At 49.3% G+C, this 15,820-nt stretch overlaps 1 protein-coding gene across 1 annotated transcript in view; it reads right to left on the bottom strand.

The window, feature by feature from the left end:
* Positions 1-15,820, bottom strand: part of LOC149365315 (uncharacterized) — a 110,347-nt gene that overhangs the window by 22,322 nt on the left and 72,205 nt on the right. The window contains exon 8 of the mRNA XM_089541912.1: positions 15,208-15,358. Within this exon, the coding sequence (XP_089398038.1) occupies positions 15,208-15,358 (151 nt within the window). The remainder of the gene's footprint in view (positions 1-15,207; positions 15,359-15,820) is intronic.

The raw sequence follows: 15,820 nt of genomic DNA, 5'->3' as shown, positions 1-15,820 counted from the left end.
GCATCGAGTTGCTGCGACAGTTGTCCATTACTTGACTCGACAGCGGTGAAACCGCGACAAGCTGGACACCAACGAGGAGCAGCAATCTAGCGATGGCCGAGTAAACGTGAGCCGAGAGCGAAGGCAACAGCGCCGGATATTTCTCCGCCGACAACACGACATGTCCTCCGGAATTTCGTGGAATTCGCACCTTTGTGACTGTCTCGAGAACCACAGATATACTCATTTGCTGGCTTTAGATACCTGTCGTTAGACTCGACAACCTCTGTCCAATCGCTGCTTAACATTTTTCGAGTGAAAAAGAAGTCGCAGGCATTTTGTGTCCGCAAACAATACTTCTAGACTGGCTGAGCTGAAATAACCCTTAATTGCTCTATATGGTGTGCGGTATGGTACGGTACGGTACGATTTAAATTTTAGGTTTTATGGTCTTTAACGTCCCAAAGCGACTGAGGCTATGAAGGACGCCGTAAAAATGGTCATTATCACTGAGAGCAGCTCAGTTTCGCATTCAGTTGATTGCGAGTTGCGTAAATTATTCCTTGTATCTATATATCTTCTTCACTACTGCTTCTGCCTCGGCGTCAAGGTCAGGCGTTACACACCACGCTTAGCACAAAAGTGTGTACATAGGTACACTATTTCTTTCTTTTTTCGATCATAAATGGCATTCACCTGAAAAGTAACAGCCTGTGTATTTCTCCCATCGTTCATTAAATGCATATTTTTCTAGTAGCGGTTTTAAACCTTTGGTTTCCGGTCCTGACACTTGTTCACCATATCGATCCAGTTATATCACGCTATACTTTACTGATTGCGATCCTATAGTTGCCGCTGCAGTACTGATGCCTAACACCTACTATCACTACTACTCATTCTAACGCTAGCTATGGACAACTAGAAACATAACATTTCACCATCACCCTCTGTTTACCTCATTATGGCCTTTGTTACCGCTACCCCAGTGAACCGCTACTACTCTTCTACCTAAACCTGATACAGTGTAATCCACGAAATCGCCGAGCCCGCGCTTTTTGAATTCGCCCGGTATCGGCCGCGCCGCACGGAACCATCCGGGCGAAGCGTAATTAACCATCGACCGCCGACCGTCAGAAAAGCTGTGTTTTGCACTGCGCTCCGACCGACCCGAGACGACCGCTGCACTGCTTTTTGCCTCCCACCCCCACCTCCGTAACGATACCGCCGCTAACCGAGCGAAAAAAGCGGGAGGCGGAGACTCAGAAAGAAGACGGTGGGGGCGGGTGACAGAGAGAAACAGCAGAATGTTGCTACGAGAGCGATCGCGTTTAGTGCTGGCCGCGACAGCAGCGGACGTCTGGAAGAAGTGTGGGTGTGCACAGGGAAGGGAAAGAACGACGGGATGGTGGGAAGAATTTGGGGAAGCGAAAGGAGAGAGTATAATAGTTTAGCGGTACAAGCGCACGAGAGCAAAAACATGAAACGACAACAGCGTCGGGGCAAGCGGAGCAAACCGCTCCCCTGTGTCGTCGCACTCACAGGCCTCGACGAACGTGCCCGTAAGAAAAAAACTACTTATACACACATACGCGTGCGTGCGTGTGCGTGCGTGCGCGCGTGTGCGTGTGTGTGCTTGCGTGCGCGTGTGCGTATGCGTGTGCGTGCGTGCGTGCGTGCGCGTTATAGATGCCGCATTGTATATTGTTGGCACAAATGACACACTTCATTGGGGTGTGCCTTCAATGGGAAATAACGATGGCCGATGCTCCCTTTATCTCATCGGTACCTCCTTTCTATTTTTTTATCTTTCGGTGCAAAATGAGTACTGCGCTATTGAAGGCAGGGGGCTAGAAGACATCGGTACCTGCCGGTGACACTTTTACCTTTTTGCCAGCAATGAGGAAAGCTCGCGAAGCCGGTTCAGTTTAGGTTAGTTAGCGAGTGTCTGTTAGTAAGCTAGTTGGCGAACGCGACGGACGGAGAGACAGCAGTGCTGGGCGAGACACGGAAGTTCACAGAAGGAGTTCGCTGAGGAGCAAGCATTTGTCTATACAACCGTGTGGCGAGGCGCGCTAGTTAGCATGTTAACCACTTTGAGCCCCAAACTACCCGGACTACTAAATAAGAATGCTGAGCACGACACACATTGCGTCTTATATCTAGAAAAAACGAAGCAGAAATCTTCATGGCATCATGGCACTCTGCTGGAACATCTCTGATGGGCACCGTATTAGAAAGGTCTAAACTGAAGAAGTTCTCCTTACGTCAGTGCGTCCGCGATCATACATACGCTCAAGAGGAAGCAGAATGTGTATGGTTTATAATTTATAGGGTTTAACGTCCCAAGCGTGACGCAGCCTATGAGGGACGCCGTAGTGAACGGCTCCGGAAATTTCAACAACCTGAATGTGCCAGTGCTTCTGCGCTTAGTGGAACATACCTGCTGGTAGACACACGTCACTGCACACGAAATGGATCAGCTTCACTGAACATCAACAAACACATGCTGGTCAGCTGCCAATAACCTGCAGATCAGAGCTTCTCGAAAAATATTCGCCGAAATGACACTTCGGCCTTTTCATTTCAAAAACTCGTCTGGCCCCTCATCTAAACGAGGAAACGCCGGCTGGCTGGCGGACAAGAAGAAGAGTACGTGTGCACACGCCTGAGTCTCCGTCACGGCGAGACTCGCAGGCTCAAAGTACCCCAAATATTAGAAGAGTCCACGGAGACCTACACTCTGGCAGCTCTGTAATGTGCCCGCACAATGAGCTGCAGCGTTTGTAGCGAACATTACGGATGGCCTCCTTCCAACGCCTAGCGCCGTTCTGTAGCACGCGCATGCATCAACAAGCTGGCGTTCAGTTGGATTGATGACGCTGATTTTGAAAACTACGCCAGGCGCTTGACTTAAGAGAAAAGGGGTCTGAGTACTCCGAAAAGTCTTTAACGCACCGCATGCGCTGCTCCGTGTAGTGAGAACACAAGGCGGTGGCAGTCACGGTGCTTCCATTGCCGGAGCAACCTACGCGCCCAACGAAGCAGTAATAGGTTTGGTTGTAACCCGCCGCGGTGGCTCAGTGTTCAGGGCATTCGGCTGCTGAGAACGAGGTCGCAGAATAAAATCCCGGCCATGCTTTGATAGGAGGCGCCCATGTGCTGTGCAATGTGAGTGGACGTTAAAGGACCCCCGGTCGAAATTAATCCTCCCATAACCCACCCCACCCCTTCCTCTTGGGAAGATGCACGAAGCCGAGCCACCACCGCCGGCTGATCGAGCGTGCCGAGAAGATAGCGATGGCCAACTGGGCTACGGACGTTCTTGATACCGCTGCGACCAGCACGAACCCGCAAGACCAGCGACAGCTGCTAGCGGGCCTACTGGAACGAGGCGCACATGGAGCCCTGGACTGAGGGCTTCGCTTAGGAAGATAAGCACACTATGCTTGATAAACAATTTTCCTCATCCTCCTCTCCACTGAGGCACCTTTATTTTTGTTGTTCTACTTATTTCTTTCCCCCATAGCTCGGCTGGGGTGTCTACCAAAAGTGCGACAGTTACTGCGTCTTTCATTTTCCCCAAAACAAGTTTACCGTACATGTGATCACCGTACATGTACAGTCGGGGACAAAAGTCTCCGGACCACATGTTCCTCTAACGAAGCCGATAGCTCTGCTATTAGTCGGCGGCTGGAGACCACACTTGTGGAGGTAAAAGTTAAATTTTTGTTCTTTCATCTGCACAAGTGCGGTCTCCAGCTGCTGTCTGATAGTAGAGCTATAAGCTTCGTTTGACGAACACGTGGTCCGGAGAGTTTTGTCCCCGACTGTACACCATACATGTACACCATAGATGCACACCGTACACGTACACCGTACATGTACATGTACACCGTACACCGTACATGTGATCACCGTACCGTACATGTGTGTACGTTATCGCGATTGCCCATTTCAAGATTCGCGTGACCTTTCAACTGCATGCCTGCTCATCACTCCGACGAAACACCCTCATGCGGCTCTCTAAGAAATTGGTCAAGTAGTTTCCCGACATGTTGCGCTTTGCGCTGTCGCAAGCCAGCGACAAGGGAGCAGAAGGAAGTCGGGAAGAGGACGGCGTCAATATGTTTCAACCCGAGGAATGAGGTGCCCAACAGTTTTTGACAGCTTAAAAAAGCAACTTCGCGATTCAAACTTTGCCTCCTTGCTTCATACTTTTCCCTTTTCAACGTTCTGCATTCTTCCACTGTACTTCTAGTTTCTCTTGATGATGTTACAAACGTAAAGCTCGGTAAATAGGGTAAAAAGACGCCTTCGATCACTCCCACTGGTTCTGGCACGAACGGGTTTGCATTCGGAGCAGGCGTTTTTTTTTTTTTTTTTTTTGGAGCACGCCAAAGAAAGATGGATTTCCAAAGATTTAATGAGAGGGATGAGAGGCCAAACCAGTTGTGACAGTTGGCCGTAGCCCGAGCCGTTCGATGAGCCGAGTCGGGCTTGTCAAGGCAAGTGATGAATAGCGATCATCACCCCCCCCCCCCCCCCCCACTCCCCCCTTCAATTTTTATTCCAACATTGCATGTTATAGTCGGCTACAAAGCTTTAGAGGCTGGTTTCGAGACATAAGCCTTGCGTCTGGGAACCTCATTATACGATAATTCTGGGGCAGCAAGCGAAGGGCAGAAAATAAAATTTGACCTGCAATGCTCGATGCTGCGACGGATATTACCACACAACGATAACATCACAGAGATGGAAAAATAAATTAACATTTGTTTAGAGCCACAACTGTACACGCGAACTGTACGCAGAGCAGCATAGCTTGGAGCTAAGTCTGGCCCCTGAGGATCTCTGTCCTGTTCCGAACCAGGCGTCTTAGCATTTCACATTCATTTAAATTCGATCGCTGATCGAACGCGCCACATTATTGAGGGCCCTTCGTTTTCGGGTTCTATTTTTTCCGGAATTCGGGGGGTCAAATTCAGGCGGCATTTTTGGTACTCAAATTCAAGTGATAATCGGGTTATTCAGAAAAAAAAAAACTTCCAAGAAGGAGTCACAGTGCCAAAAGCAAAAGATTTAAAGAATGACAGGACCATGCACGGAATCGCTGCGATCGAAGAGATAGCGAGGTAGCTCAAAATAACGCCACAAGGCAGCTAGCAAACCGAATGTGTCCGCAAAATCCAACTCCCGAAGCAAAGTGAGTTCTACTACCGACGCGTTGCCGTCACATCGATTCGAACCCCCTTTTTCACAACGCTGTCGAGCTGTGTAAGTCACTAAGCAGCAAGCAAGCTCAATCTGTTTCAACACTCGTCGGCTCCACAAACTGAAGTCGAAGCTATTGAAGTCGTCGCGCGAGGGTCGTGAGTAATCCTAATGATTCGAAACATGGATGAAGAGTGGAGATGTTGAAATGAGGGATGACGCGGTTTTGGGACGAAACGCGGAGTCGCAGGGCTATGGAATTCCGTGCACCTCACGTTCAGTTCCTTGCAGTTGCCATGAAGCGCCGTGAAAGAAGCGCGCACTCGATTTCTTCCAGACGCTTATATATATGGCAGGGTATTTAATTTGACTTGGCTGAAAACACTATTCATAACTAACACAAGCCCAACACGAATAGCTGGCTAAAAAAAATACAAACACAGACGAGAAGACGCACCTCGTAAACTCCATAACAGTCTCGCAGATATGAACATATTGAAAGCAAAACCTCACTCGAAGTGATGAAATAATACTACAAGTCCACCACATGAAAACATAGCTGAGGCATCTTGTGTTATTTGCTCCTTTTTTTTTGCCCTTCCTTCTTTCTTCCTATCCTACTTTTTTTACGAAATATTTACGTGCGCGATTCTTTCGGACGTTAGATTAGTTGCTGTTATTTTTGTCATTTTTGTTCGCCATTTTCTTTCTTCCACCCACCGCGGTGGTTCCGTTTATTTGGGGGTCGGCTACTGGGCTCAAGGCCACGGCATCGAATCCTGTCTGCGGCGGCATCGTTTCGATAGAGGCGAAATGAAAAAGGCGGCCTTGAACGGTGCGATGCTGTAAGAGAACCCCAGAGGGTCGAAATTAATCCGAAGCCCTCCACTGCGGCGCCTCGTTCTTGTAATAAAGACTGACACACCACCAACCATAAACTTTAATTTAAAACCCAACGTTTCGGAACCGGATCGACTCCTTCTTCAGGGGTGATTGGGGGCAGTCGAAAGAAGGAAAGCAGTCATGCCAGAGGCACGGGAGAGGGGGTGGGGGTTAAGGCTGTGAATTAAGTTTTCGGACTGTGGCATTTAAAATTAAATTATTTTTGGAGGCGTTGGAGATGTGTCAGAATTTATTATAAGTTATCAAACCCAACGAGACAGGCAGATCTGTTAACATGTTTAGTTTTCAGTTCATCAGTTCTTGCTAAGCGCTTTAACGTAACGTAGTTGCCAAACTCCGAGCGATTTGCCGCCGCTTCTAAGGCGATAGTTTCTTGAGGAACTTAATAAATACCGCGTCCCAAATTACGGCGTTGTATGTTGTAGCTGAAAACTCTCTTCAAAACTTTCCAATGAGGACTTTTTGGCGATGGGCGAGGGAGTGGGCACGGAGTGGGCTCTGTATAGTCCCTGTAGTCTATGGACTGTGTAGAGTATGGTCCCGTCGTGCATGATCCCTATAACGCATAGGCATTGCTATGCATAGTGCCTGTAATGAAAGTGGTGTGGTCCCTGCAGTACATGGATCCTGTAGCACGTGGTCCCTACTGTGCACGATCCCTGTAGCACATGGCCCGTGTTGTGCATTGTCCCTCTAGCATAAGCAGCGTGGTCCTTGTATGTATGGCCCTGTACAATGGTCCCTGCAGAGAATGCCTCGTTTACTGTGTACGTCCATTTAGTGTACAGTCTCAGTGGCCGTGTAGCGCATCTCGCATGGCCCCGCGATCTACGGCGGGGTGACCTTTAAAGCGGATCAATGCAGGGAGCTCTGTCGAGGTGTGGAGGGCACGAAGCAGCTATATCGCCTATCCTTCGCTCGCCTCATGACCGCACGGAAACTGCCGAGAGTTGTTTTACATTACTGTTATTAGTTTGTTTCCCTGGCTTTGTTTCCCTCTTATTGCGAAATTTTTGCTGCGAAGTTTTTCCATGCGGTGCGCCCTTCCTGGGCATCAAATTTACAATTATCGTTATCTGATCTTTCCCAGGATTGAGGCGGGAATTGTTGTTACTTTTCTATGTCATTATTCTTTTCTCAACTCTGGTTGTATTTGCAAGTCTGCATCTCCGTTCGATATCTGTCTATTTCCATTTTATTAAGTAGGAAGGAAGACAACAGCCACAAAGGTAGGAGGTCCTGGGTTCGGACCCCACCGGCGGCATGTGGTTGCCTTTTATACTATTTTCAATTATTTGTCTTTCGGCTAAACATGATTACACTGCAATTCCCTTTTTTTCCACACCACCGAATAAAAAGAAAACATTCTCTTGTGCTTTCCTTGGTTTCAGTGACTGTTGGCTTCCTGCATATGTATAACATAAGGAGCCCCTCATTTCTATACTCTTTTATTTATAGCTGTAAACGCGCCTGCACAAAGAGCGGAAGGTTTTTCTGGAGCCTTCAGAAAAAAACGACGATTGATTTGTAGCTTTATTGGTTGATTGACTGATTGATTATTACGATCTGACCGCAATTTCCTTCTCAGCTGAAGACAAGAGAGCCGAGCCGAGGACTTCAGCGCCGTGCTCTCAACGCGTCAAACACAAACATTCCCAGTACAGAGGGAAAGAACGACACGGCACGAACTGTAAAAACATAAAGAACGGGGCTGCGGCGCTTCGGTTCTCGCTGCATGCAACTCGGCACGGCGTGCAGACTGCGAGCCGCGGCGGCGGCGTGCCGCTGTCAGGTTGAATGCGTGGCCCCATTTGCCACGCCGACGCCCTCGCGCCGACCTCGCGAGAATGGCACGAGGCGCTGAAGACGAGGAGGGGCGAAGGCAACAAAAAAAAAAAAGGGAGTAAAAAGGGAACCTCCCATCTCGCTCTGCGCGCTCGAGGAAGAGTAGAAGAGGTGGCAGGAAGAAGAGGCCAGCCTTTCCCTCATCTCTTCCTCCATCTCCGGCTTTCGTGTCTGTTGCGTCTCGTCTTGCTGCTTGGGTAGGAAAGCTGCGGCTAAGCGGCAGGATGGCCCCGGGGCATTGGCTGCCCTGCGCCGCCGCCTGTGTTCCCGCTGCCTCGGTAATAGTGAGCGCGGGCCAGCGCCCGTTACGTTCGGTTCAACGAATCGGCGGATGTGTGCGCCTGTCGCCGAGCGCGGACATGTATTCATGAAAGACCGAGTGGAATGCCGAACGCGCCGAATGAGTGAGTGAGTGAGTGAGTGAGTGAGTGAGTGAATGAGTGAGTGAGTGAGTGAGTGAGTGAGTGAGTGAGTGAGTGAGTGAGTGAGTGAGTGAGTGAGTGAGTGAGTGAGTGAAAGAGTGAGTGAGAGAGTGAAAGAGTGAGTGAGTGAGTGAAAGAGTGAGTGAGAGAGTGAAAGAGTGAGTGAGTGAAAGAGTGAGTGAGAGAGTGAAAGAGTGAGTGAGAGAGTGAGTGAGTGCGTGAGAGTGAGTGTGAGCGTGAGTGAGAGAGAGTGAGTGAAAGAACACATCTTTTGACCCCAATGTCGCTTGCTTCCTAACAACCCCTGCTGCTAGTACTGTCTACTCCGATCTAACTATATGGGCATTTCAAAAACGTTATCCTCTGCTATGATACATGTAAAGCCCGTAAGCTAAGGCCTCAACCGGAACAGCTAGTCTTTATCTCTCACTGCCTCCTACCCGCTCGGTGGAATTGTTTATCGGCAACACCACCTGCATACAGTCTAGGTGGGGTTGCCCACTGGTGAGGCGAAAAGGAGTCAGTGAGAGAGAGAGGCCAGAGCACAATCCAGAGAGAGAGGCTGTGTACCGCGGAACTCTGTCGCAAGCATTTCTCTTCACCCGAGAGAAACCATCACTCAAAAGGTTTAAGCACATGACGCTGTATACACTCAGCATTGTTGAGGCTACAATGGCTTGCTGAGAGTATAGGGTGTTGATCGGCTTGCTTGTAGCACTGCTGCGGTCGTTACGTCTCCCTACGACGAGTAAAGTGCGCAGGCGCGGTATGTGCTGATATCGTCCATCAGCAATGATCTCGCCGTAGACCACAGGCGCCGGCGCAATCGCCGGAGACAATGATTCCGTTCGCAGGCAATGAAAGCGAAGTACATGTCACCAATATTTCCGCCAAATGCCACTTTTGTGCGGAACTCATCGCTAAAGATTGCGCTGTACACCAGTTTTGAAAAAGAGCAGCTCGTTGTGCATTCTGGAAAACAGTTCAAAATACCTGCACAGAGACACAGTACACGTGACACTGTGCCGCGTACTTCTTCCCTGCTTGTCCGAGCCAGCAGGGTACTTTGCGATGTGCACGCTCCTTCTCAAACCAACCACAGAATTATCTTCTCGACAATTACCGTCTACGCCCGCTTCGCGGCGCTGCACGGCATTTCTCGAGGCGAGAGTGTTCGACAAAGAATTGAAAGACACGCCGGCATTCTCAGTCGCGCTTTGTTCAAATCTATTCTGGGTGAACAGCAGCAACAAAACACCGGCACGGTCGGAGAACACGAGAAGAGAAAGGTTGGAACGGGAGAAACATATATCACCGGGTGTCGCATTTCTATGCTCTCGCGCGTCCGCCCACCGCGTAGACTTCGTCTCTACAGCGTACGAAGAGTGCTGCATGTAAGGGGCAAGGCATGCAGTCTAAAAGATGCAATCTTAGTCGTCGCGACAGGGTTGAGAAAAACGGGAGAATGAAGAGGAAGAGGAGGAGACGAAGGCGGGAGAGGTAGCAGTAGGCGGAGTGGGAAGGAAATCCCCACCGAGACAATAGGGGTCGCGAAAGCATCTTCTATAGTCTCCTATAAAAGGAAAATCAAGCCTATGGAAGCGATATGTAAAGAAAAACTCGAGCTCTAATAGCCCTACGCGGATTTTTTCGATAGCGAACGGATAGGGAGGGGGGCGGGGGACGATAAATTTTTCTTTCTTTATAGCGTCTTGCTTTTTTTCCTCTCTTTTCCCTTTATCTTCGATGAAAAGTGGAAGAGAGAGGAGATGTGAAAAAGTGGCGTAAATATGTGCAGTATGCTGACGAACAGACAGACACGCAGAAAAAATTATTCACTGAAAAAAAAAAGAAAAAGGTCGCAAAAGTTTTAATGCTGACAGTTCTTCAGAAAAGCAAGTAGTCAATTTGAATATCTTAATATAGATTTCGAATATCTTAATATAGACAGGGTACGAGGAGATGCTTTCGTGAAAGAAATGGCTAGTACTGCCATGATGTTCTTGCTTTCAGCAACTATTGCATTTGTGCGTGCACACACGCGCACGCACATGTACACCCTGTTCCCTCCTTTCTTGCATTTCGCACTCTTCCATCTTTTCGCTTTTCTTATTAGTCGTTCGCTGCACGCCAGCGTTGTATTGTGCGCCTAACGACCACAGTCGCAGCAGAGACAAAGAAGGGAGTAACAAAACATTGATGTTTTTTCATTTTATCTGCCTGAGTATTATTCTCGCTCTGTCTATAAAGTATATGTTTTATGAGGGCAGAAGACACGCCCGCCCAACTTAATTCAGTGAGCGAATAAAATAAAGATAGAAAAAAAGACGCCACCATTATTTGATGATGTTGGCAAAAGAGATCAGGGTCAGTGCAGGGCAAGGGGAGAGTAGGGGGAAGAGAGACAGAGCCGGTCGACCCCGCATGCTGGTGATGGTGTCGGCTACTGTGGGCTATACAGTTTGCACCACCACAGCAACCAGAGCTCGCTGGCTCCTCCGTCGGTCTTGGCGGCGACGTGATAAACGACGATGCCTCCCCCCCCCCCCCCCCCCCCCTTGTGGCCTCCGGCGGGGGAATAGCAAAATAATGCGCTGCTTTCCCCACCGCTGCAGCCTCTTTGGATCTTCATCGCGGGAGTGAATCAAAATGAGCTCCCAAACACCAGGCGCCCGCGCGATGTTGTGAGAAGAAGCGAGGGAAAAAGCGTGCCTCGCTTGCTTACTAACGGCTGAGCAGTGGGACGCGAAAACAAAAGCCGAAACGTAAGAAACGGAAAATAAGGAAATATCTGGGAAATAGAAGCTGTTGCTTGGCGCCGGGCTGGTTCGATTTCGGTTATTAAATTAATATCGGCCGGCCTCTAGTCGTCAATAATGATGGTGTTTTGTTTACTTTTGTTTTCGTATGTGGGCTTTAGCATCCTAAAGCAACACATCGGCTGCGAGAGGGAGAGCAATGGAGGGCTCCGGATTAATTTAGACCATCTGGGGTTAATTAACGTTCACCACATTATAAAGCGCTTGTGTATTTGCTTGTTTGTTTATTCTGGTGCCTGTTATGAGCTCGCCAGAATGTGCCTATGCTTTGTCCAGATTATCTTATCTGAACGACGTGGGCAAGGCTGGCAATGATTACAAAACGAATTTGAACGCACTAACACATTGCATTAGACGCCTCCCCCCCCCTTTTCTCTTTAGTTCTGTTTGTGGCAGAAAAACACTGGTACACGTATTTACATTATGCGTTGGGAGTGTGACTGCATCCGAGACTCTTGATGCCTTCACCGGAAGTGACTGGTGGGTCTTGCGAGATCCGGGCTGTCCATCCCGAGCAATGCGGAGAAGGAACTCCCAAAAGCCTCCGGCTTGCACAGGCAGTTCTTCGGGAGGCTATTTTGCACAACGGCCTGCTGTCTTCCTAGTCATTTCATTAGTGTACACCACATACCACGAGCCGCAGTTGGCAGACACAAGCTTCATAAAAACTAACCTAATTTGTTGACGTCACTTCCGGTTTGGTGACATCAAGTTCCTCCAGCCAATGGAATTTGTCAGTTCTGGTGACGTCAGTTCTCGCCAATTGAATTCTCTGGCAGACGGCGTTTGACGACGGCGGAAGCGACGGGCACAACCCAGTTGTTTTGTTCGACAAGGCTTTTAATGCATTCAAACAGCAAATTCTTTGTCTAAGAGTTGGGTTCTGACATCCAAAGGTACAGCCACATTTGCAGACAAGAAACGGCTATGTTCTAGCGGTATATGAAATGCTATCGCGAAAAAAAATATAAGTTTTTCGGAATCAAAACCATTTAATGGCTGAATTTATATTTGCGCGATACAGAGAGCTTAGAAAAACGACGAAAGACGAAACCAAGCTAGTTTTGTCTTTTAGCCCATATGCAGCCGAGGCGTGTCACCTAATTTTTCGTTTCTTGCTAGAGGCGTTTCAAAGTGAGGCAGAGCTGAGCATCCATTGCGTGTTGGAGATGGGTGCGAGCTGAGGTCACCAAGAGGCGGCCCGTCTTCCACGTGCCTGTTAAACTTGTCACAGATAGTAATAGCAACTACGGTACACAAACACTAATCGAAATCGGCACTTTAACGAACATGGGCGGTCTTCGACGGTTTACCACGGTGCAAGATATACAGGTGGGGACACAGCGGCCAGCGACGCAGGCAGATAAAGTCTCCTATTTCTCCAGGAGCCAATAGATGTCTCTTCACTCAGCGGCCTGATTTCGCGCCTAATTTGAACCTGTTACACTGGTAAGCGCCAGCGTCTTCATGACAAAGCAGCAAGGCCCGGCCCGCCTGAAGCGATTTTCGTACGTGAGAGCAGTACGTGTGTGCAAAACACGCGGACTTTCATGGGCGTCTGTCGCGCCCACTCCTTGCGCCAGTTCTTGTGTTGCTGCGATGTTTCGGCTAGATATGCCAAACCATGCAACCTGCCCGCTGGTTCGCATTGTGCCTACGCGTGTTACGCGTTTCATACGTCTGCGGTGCTGTACCCGGCGTCACGTTGCAGGCTATACTGACTGAGACGGTTGAAAAGCCGAGGTATATATACCGAGGTATATATACCTCGGTATAAAAGAATATACCGAGGTTTTTACCCTCGCACGCAGGCTGCGGGCGCGCTCCTACTCTCGACACCAGTCGCCATCTGTCGGCGCGCGCGGCCCGAGGGACTGCGGGTCGCGCCGGCGCCGCGCGTCTTTACGTGTTCGCTTCTGCCGTTGTTGTGCTCCATCAGCTAACGTATGAGGGTGTGTGCTGTGCGTCACTACTCACATTTTCCCTCTTCCAGACAGTACTGCGGTTATCTTGCGCGCAGTTACTCGTTAACGGGACATCCGAGGGTAGTCGACCAGGTAGTGTACGGACTGGAAACCGGCACTTGTAAGCAGATTTCTGCGCTGTCGTGTCGTTTGTTGTCGCCTTTTGCGTGCGATATCATCTATGATTAATTTTATGCATCAGAATGTAGATCTATTGATTTGACTCAGCGGAGTAGTAACTGGATAGGCGAGCTGCAGACTAGGTTGTCCCGACGGAGCGCGTGTTTTCGATCACCAGTACGTGTTCGGTATCCTTGCGCTTAGCTTGCTCTTGTTCCCATTAAACACATTTCATGCACAGGATTGTAAGCACGACCGCTACCGATTTCAGCTGCTTTTTCCGCACGCATGTCAGAGGGATCTGGGGGGTAAAGGTTTATCTATGTATCTTTCTGCTGTTGGTATCTACACTAGTTTGGTTTGGTTTATTAAGGTTTTACGTCCCAAAGCGACTCAGGCTATGAGGGACGCGTTAGTGAAGGGCTCCGGAAATTTCGACCGCCTGGGGCTCTTTAACGTGCACTGACATCGCACAGTACACGGGCCTCTAGAATTTAGCCTCCATCGAAATTCGGCCGCCGCGGCCGGTATCGAACCCGCGCCTTTTGGGCCAGAGCCGAGAGCCGTAACCACTGAGCCACCGCAGCGGTGCGGTATCTACCTTATTCATAGGGAAATACTATGCGCGATTTCATTACATTTTCCACACTTAGCCAAACGGCTACGCAACGCTCTCACACGCGGCAAGAGCTCCTGAATAAAATAACGTGACTTCGGACCTCAGAGTTAGTGAAAGCTGGATTAGCTGCTCATATCTATTAAAGCTTTGATAAATTAAGCGAAAGTACATTTTTATGCACCAGGTTGCATAAACCATGACAAAATTTGTTTTCTGTTGGCGCTGCGACTCAGTTGAGCTCGCAGCGGTAATTTGTTTATAAACTGGCGCGGCGACAAGAAAGCCCTGTTTGTGGAAGAGGGGGGGGGGGGGGGGCCTTTATGGCCGCCCGGCAGGAAGGAATAAGAGTGCATGGGAAATGGAACTGCACGCTAGCCGCACACCTAATGCTTGATATTGAACAAAAAGTTTATTTGCGGTGGAGCACCAAGACGGAATTCGATATAAGCACGAGCGCGTTCTAAGCGCCGGCACAATTAACCTGAATGTCAAACTAAATGTCATTAAAAAGCGTCGGTGTTATCGCTTTGATAACGTAAATACTTCCTGCAACACAGCCACGCTGCGAAAGTATGCTCGACAATGTTTTTTTAGCGCCCGAAGCGCGGCTATATGCAGGCGCGGCCGCGGAACTGCCGCAGCCCCGCAGTCCCCAAAGAAACGCCCGCACCGCGGCGCGCCAGTCGGTGCAAAATGGCCGCGCCCGGGAAAGGCTCAAAATTCTTGTCTATACACTCGAACAGTCACATCACGAAACCAGGGGCATGTATTCATCAATCGCAGTTAAGTCTGAACAGCTCTGGGTCGGGGTGGAATCTAGGTGCGTAATAACGTTCGGGTCTCTTGTTGAAAGCACATGGTAAGTACGTTGTCATGAGAGGGCATGAGGCCCCGTCATCATCAGCGAACCGACTTAATGCACTTACAGAATTTATTGTCTTTTGATATGCTGTGTCTTTCGTGTGTGTTGAACAGTATACAAAAGAACGACTACAAGATCTGCATCGGCAGCCGCTGCGCCAATGTGACTGGAATTTTGAGGTTTTAAAAGAGGATGGAAGGCCAACGATCGATGGCAACGAATGTCTGTCCAACGCATCGATTTAGCTAGATACGCAGTGTAAGGAGGAACAGTTGCCAGAATATTTATTGCGTTATCATCTTGAGCTAGTTTTGTAGTAAGTCACTATATATGTTGTAGTAAACATATATAATATAAGTTACTATATAATGTCACCAAAGTTGGCAAAAAGCATCGCAAGCCAGCAATGAATTAATATGAATGGCGTAAAAACATGAGGCGAGAACAAAGAACTGCCACTGACCAATATCCGTGGTGATGTCATCGGGCAGCATCGTCGTGGTGGCCGGTGGCGGCTCCGGGGTCGGCACATCCTGGCATTCGGGGCCCAGCCTGACGTCATCGATGGCCACGGCTCCTCCCCCCTGTTGTCTGGAGCGGGCCGCAAACACAAGCTGCGGCCGCAACCAAGAGCCGTCAATAAATACGTTTCATTCAAGCTGCGTTTCCTGTCATTCACGCCATCGGCACAACGTCCACGACGCGTGCAATGCAATGCAGGAGCCCTTAGATTCATTCGGAATATACCGTTCTGCCCAAAAAAGCCAACAGGCTCGCCGTTGTGGTGAAGCGATAATCATCGTCGTTTACGGGAGGGGGCTTCCTCGCCTTTGATCGACGGCCAGCATTAGGCTGTGGCCTCCCGTTAACAACGCTATTCAGGCACGGAAGCGAAGTGACTTGGCGGCGCTCTGATGAAAGGAAGTGGCCCCAGATAACGATGATTGTTATCGACGTCATTTCCGGCCCGCATTCTGCTTCTTCGTGCTCAAGCCGGCGCGAATGGAAGATGCACAGAAGCACCCGGACGCCTAAACTGCGATGGTATCTCGGTTTCACGGCAGCTTCGGTATGTT

This window comes from Amblyomma mixtum, chromosome 1 (genome assembly GCF_055824585.1).
Source record: "Amblyomma mixtum isolate Tamu chromosome 1, ASM5582458v1, whole genome shotgun sequence".
Lineage (NCBI taxonomy): Eukaryota > Metazoa > Arthropoda > Arachnida > Ixodida > Ixodidae > Amblyomma > Amblyomma mixtum.
This window is presented reverse-complemented; position numbering and strand designations above follow the sequence as displayed.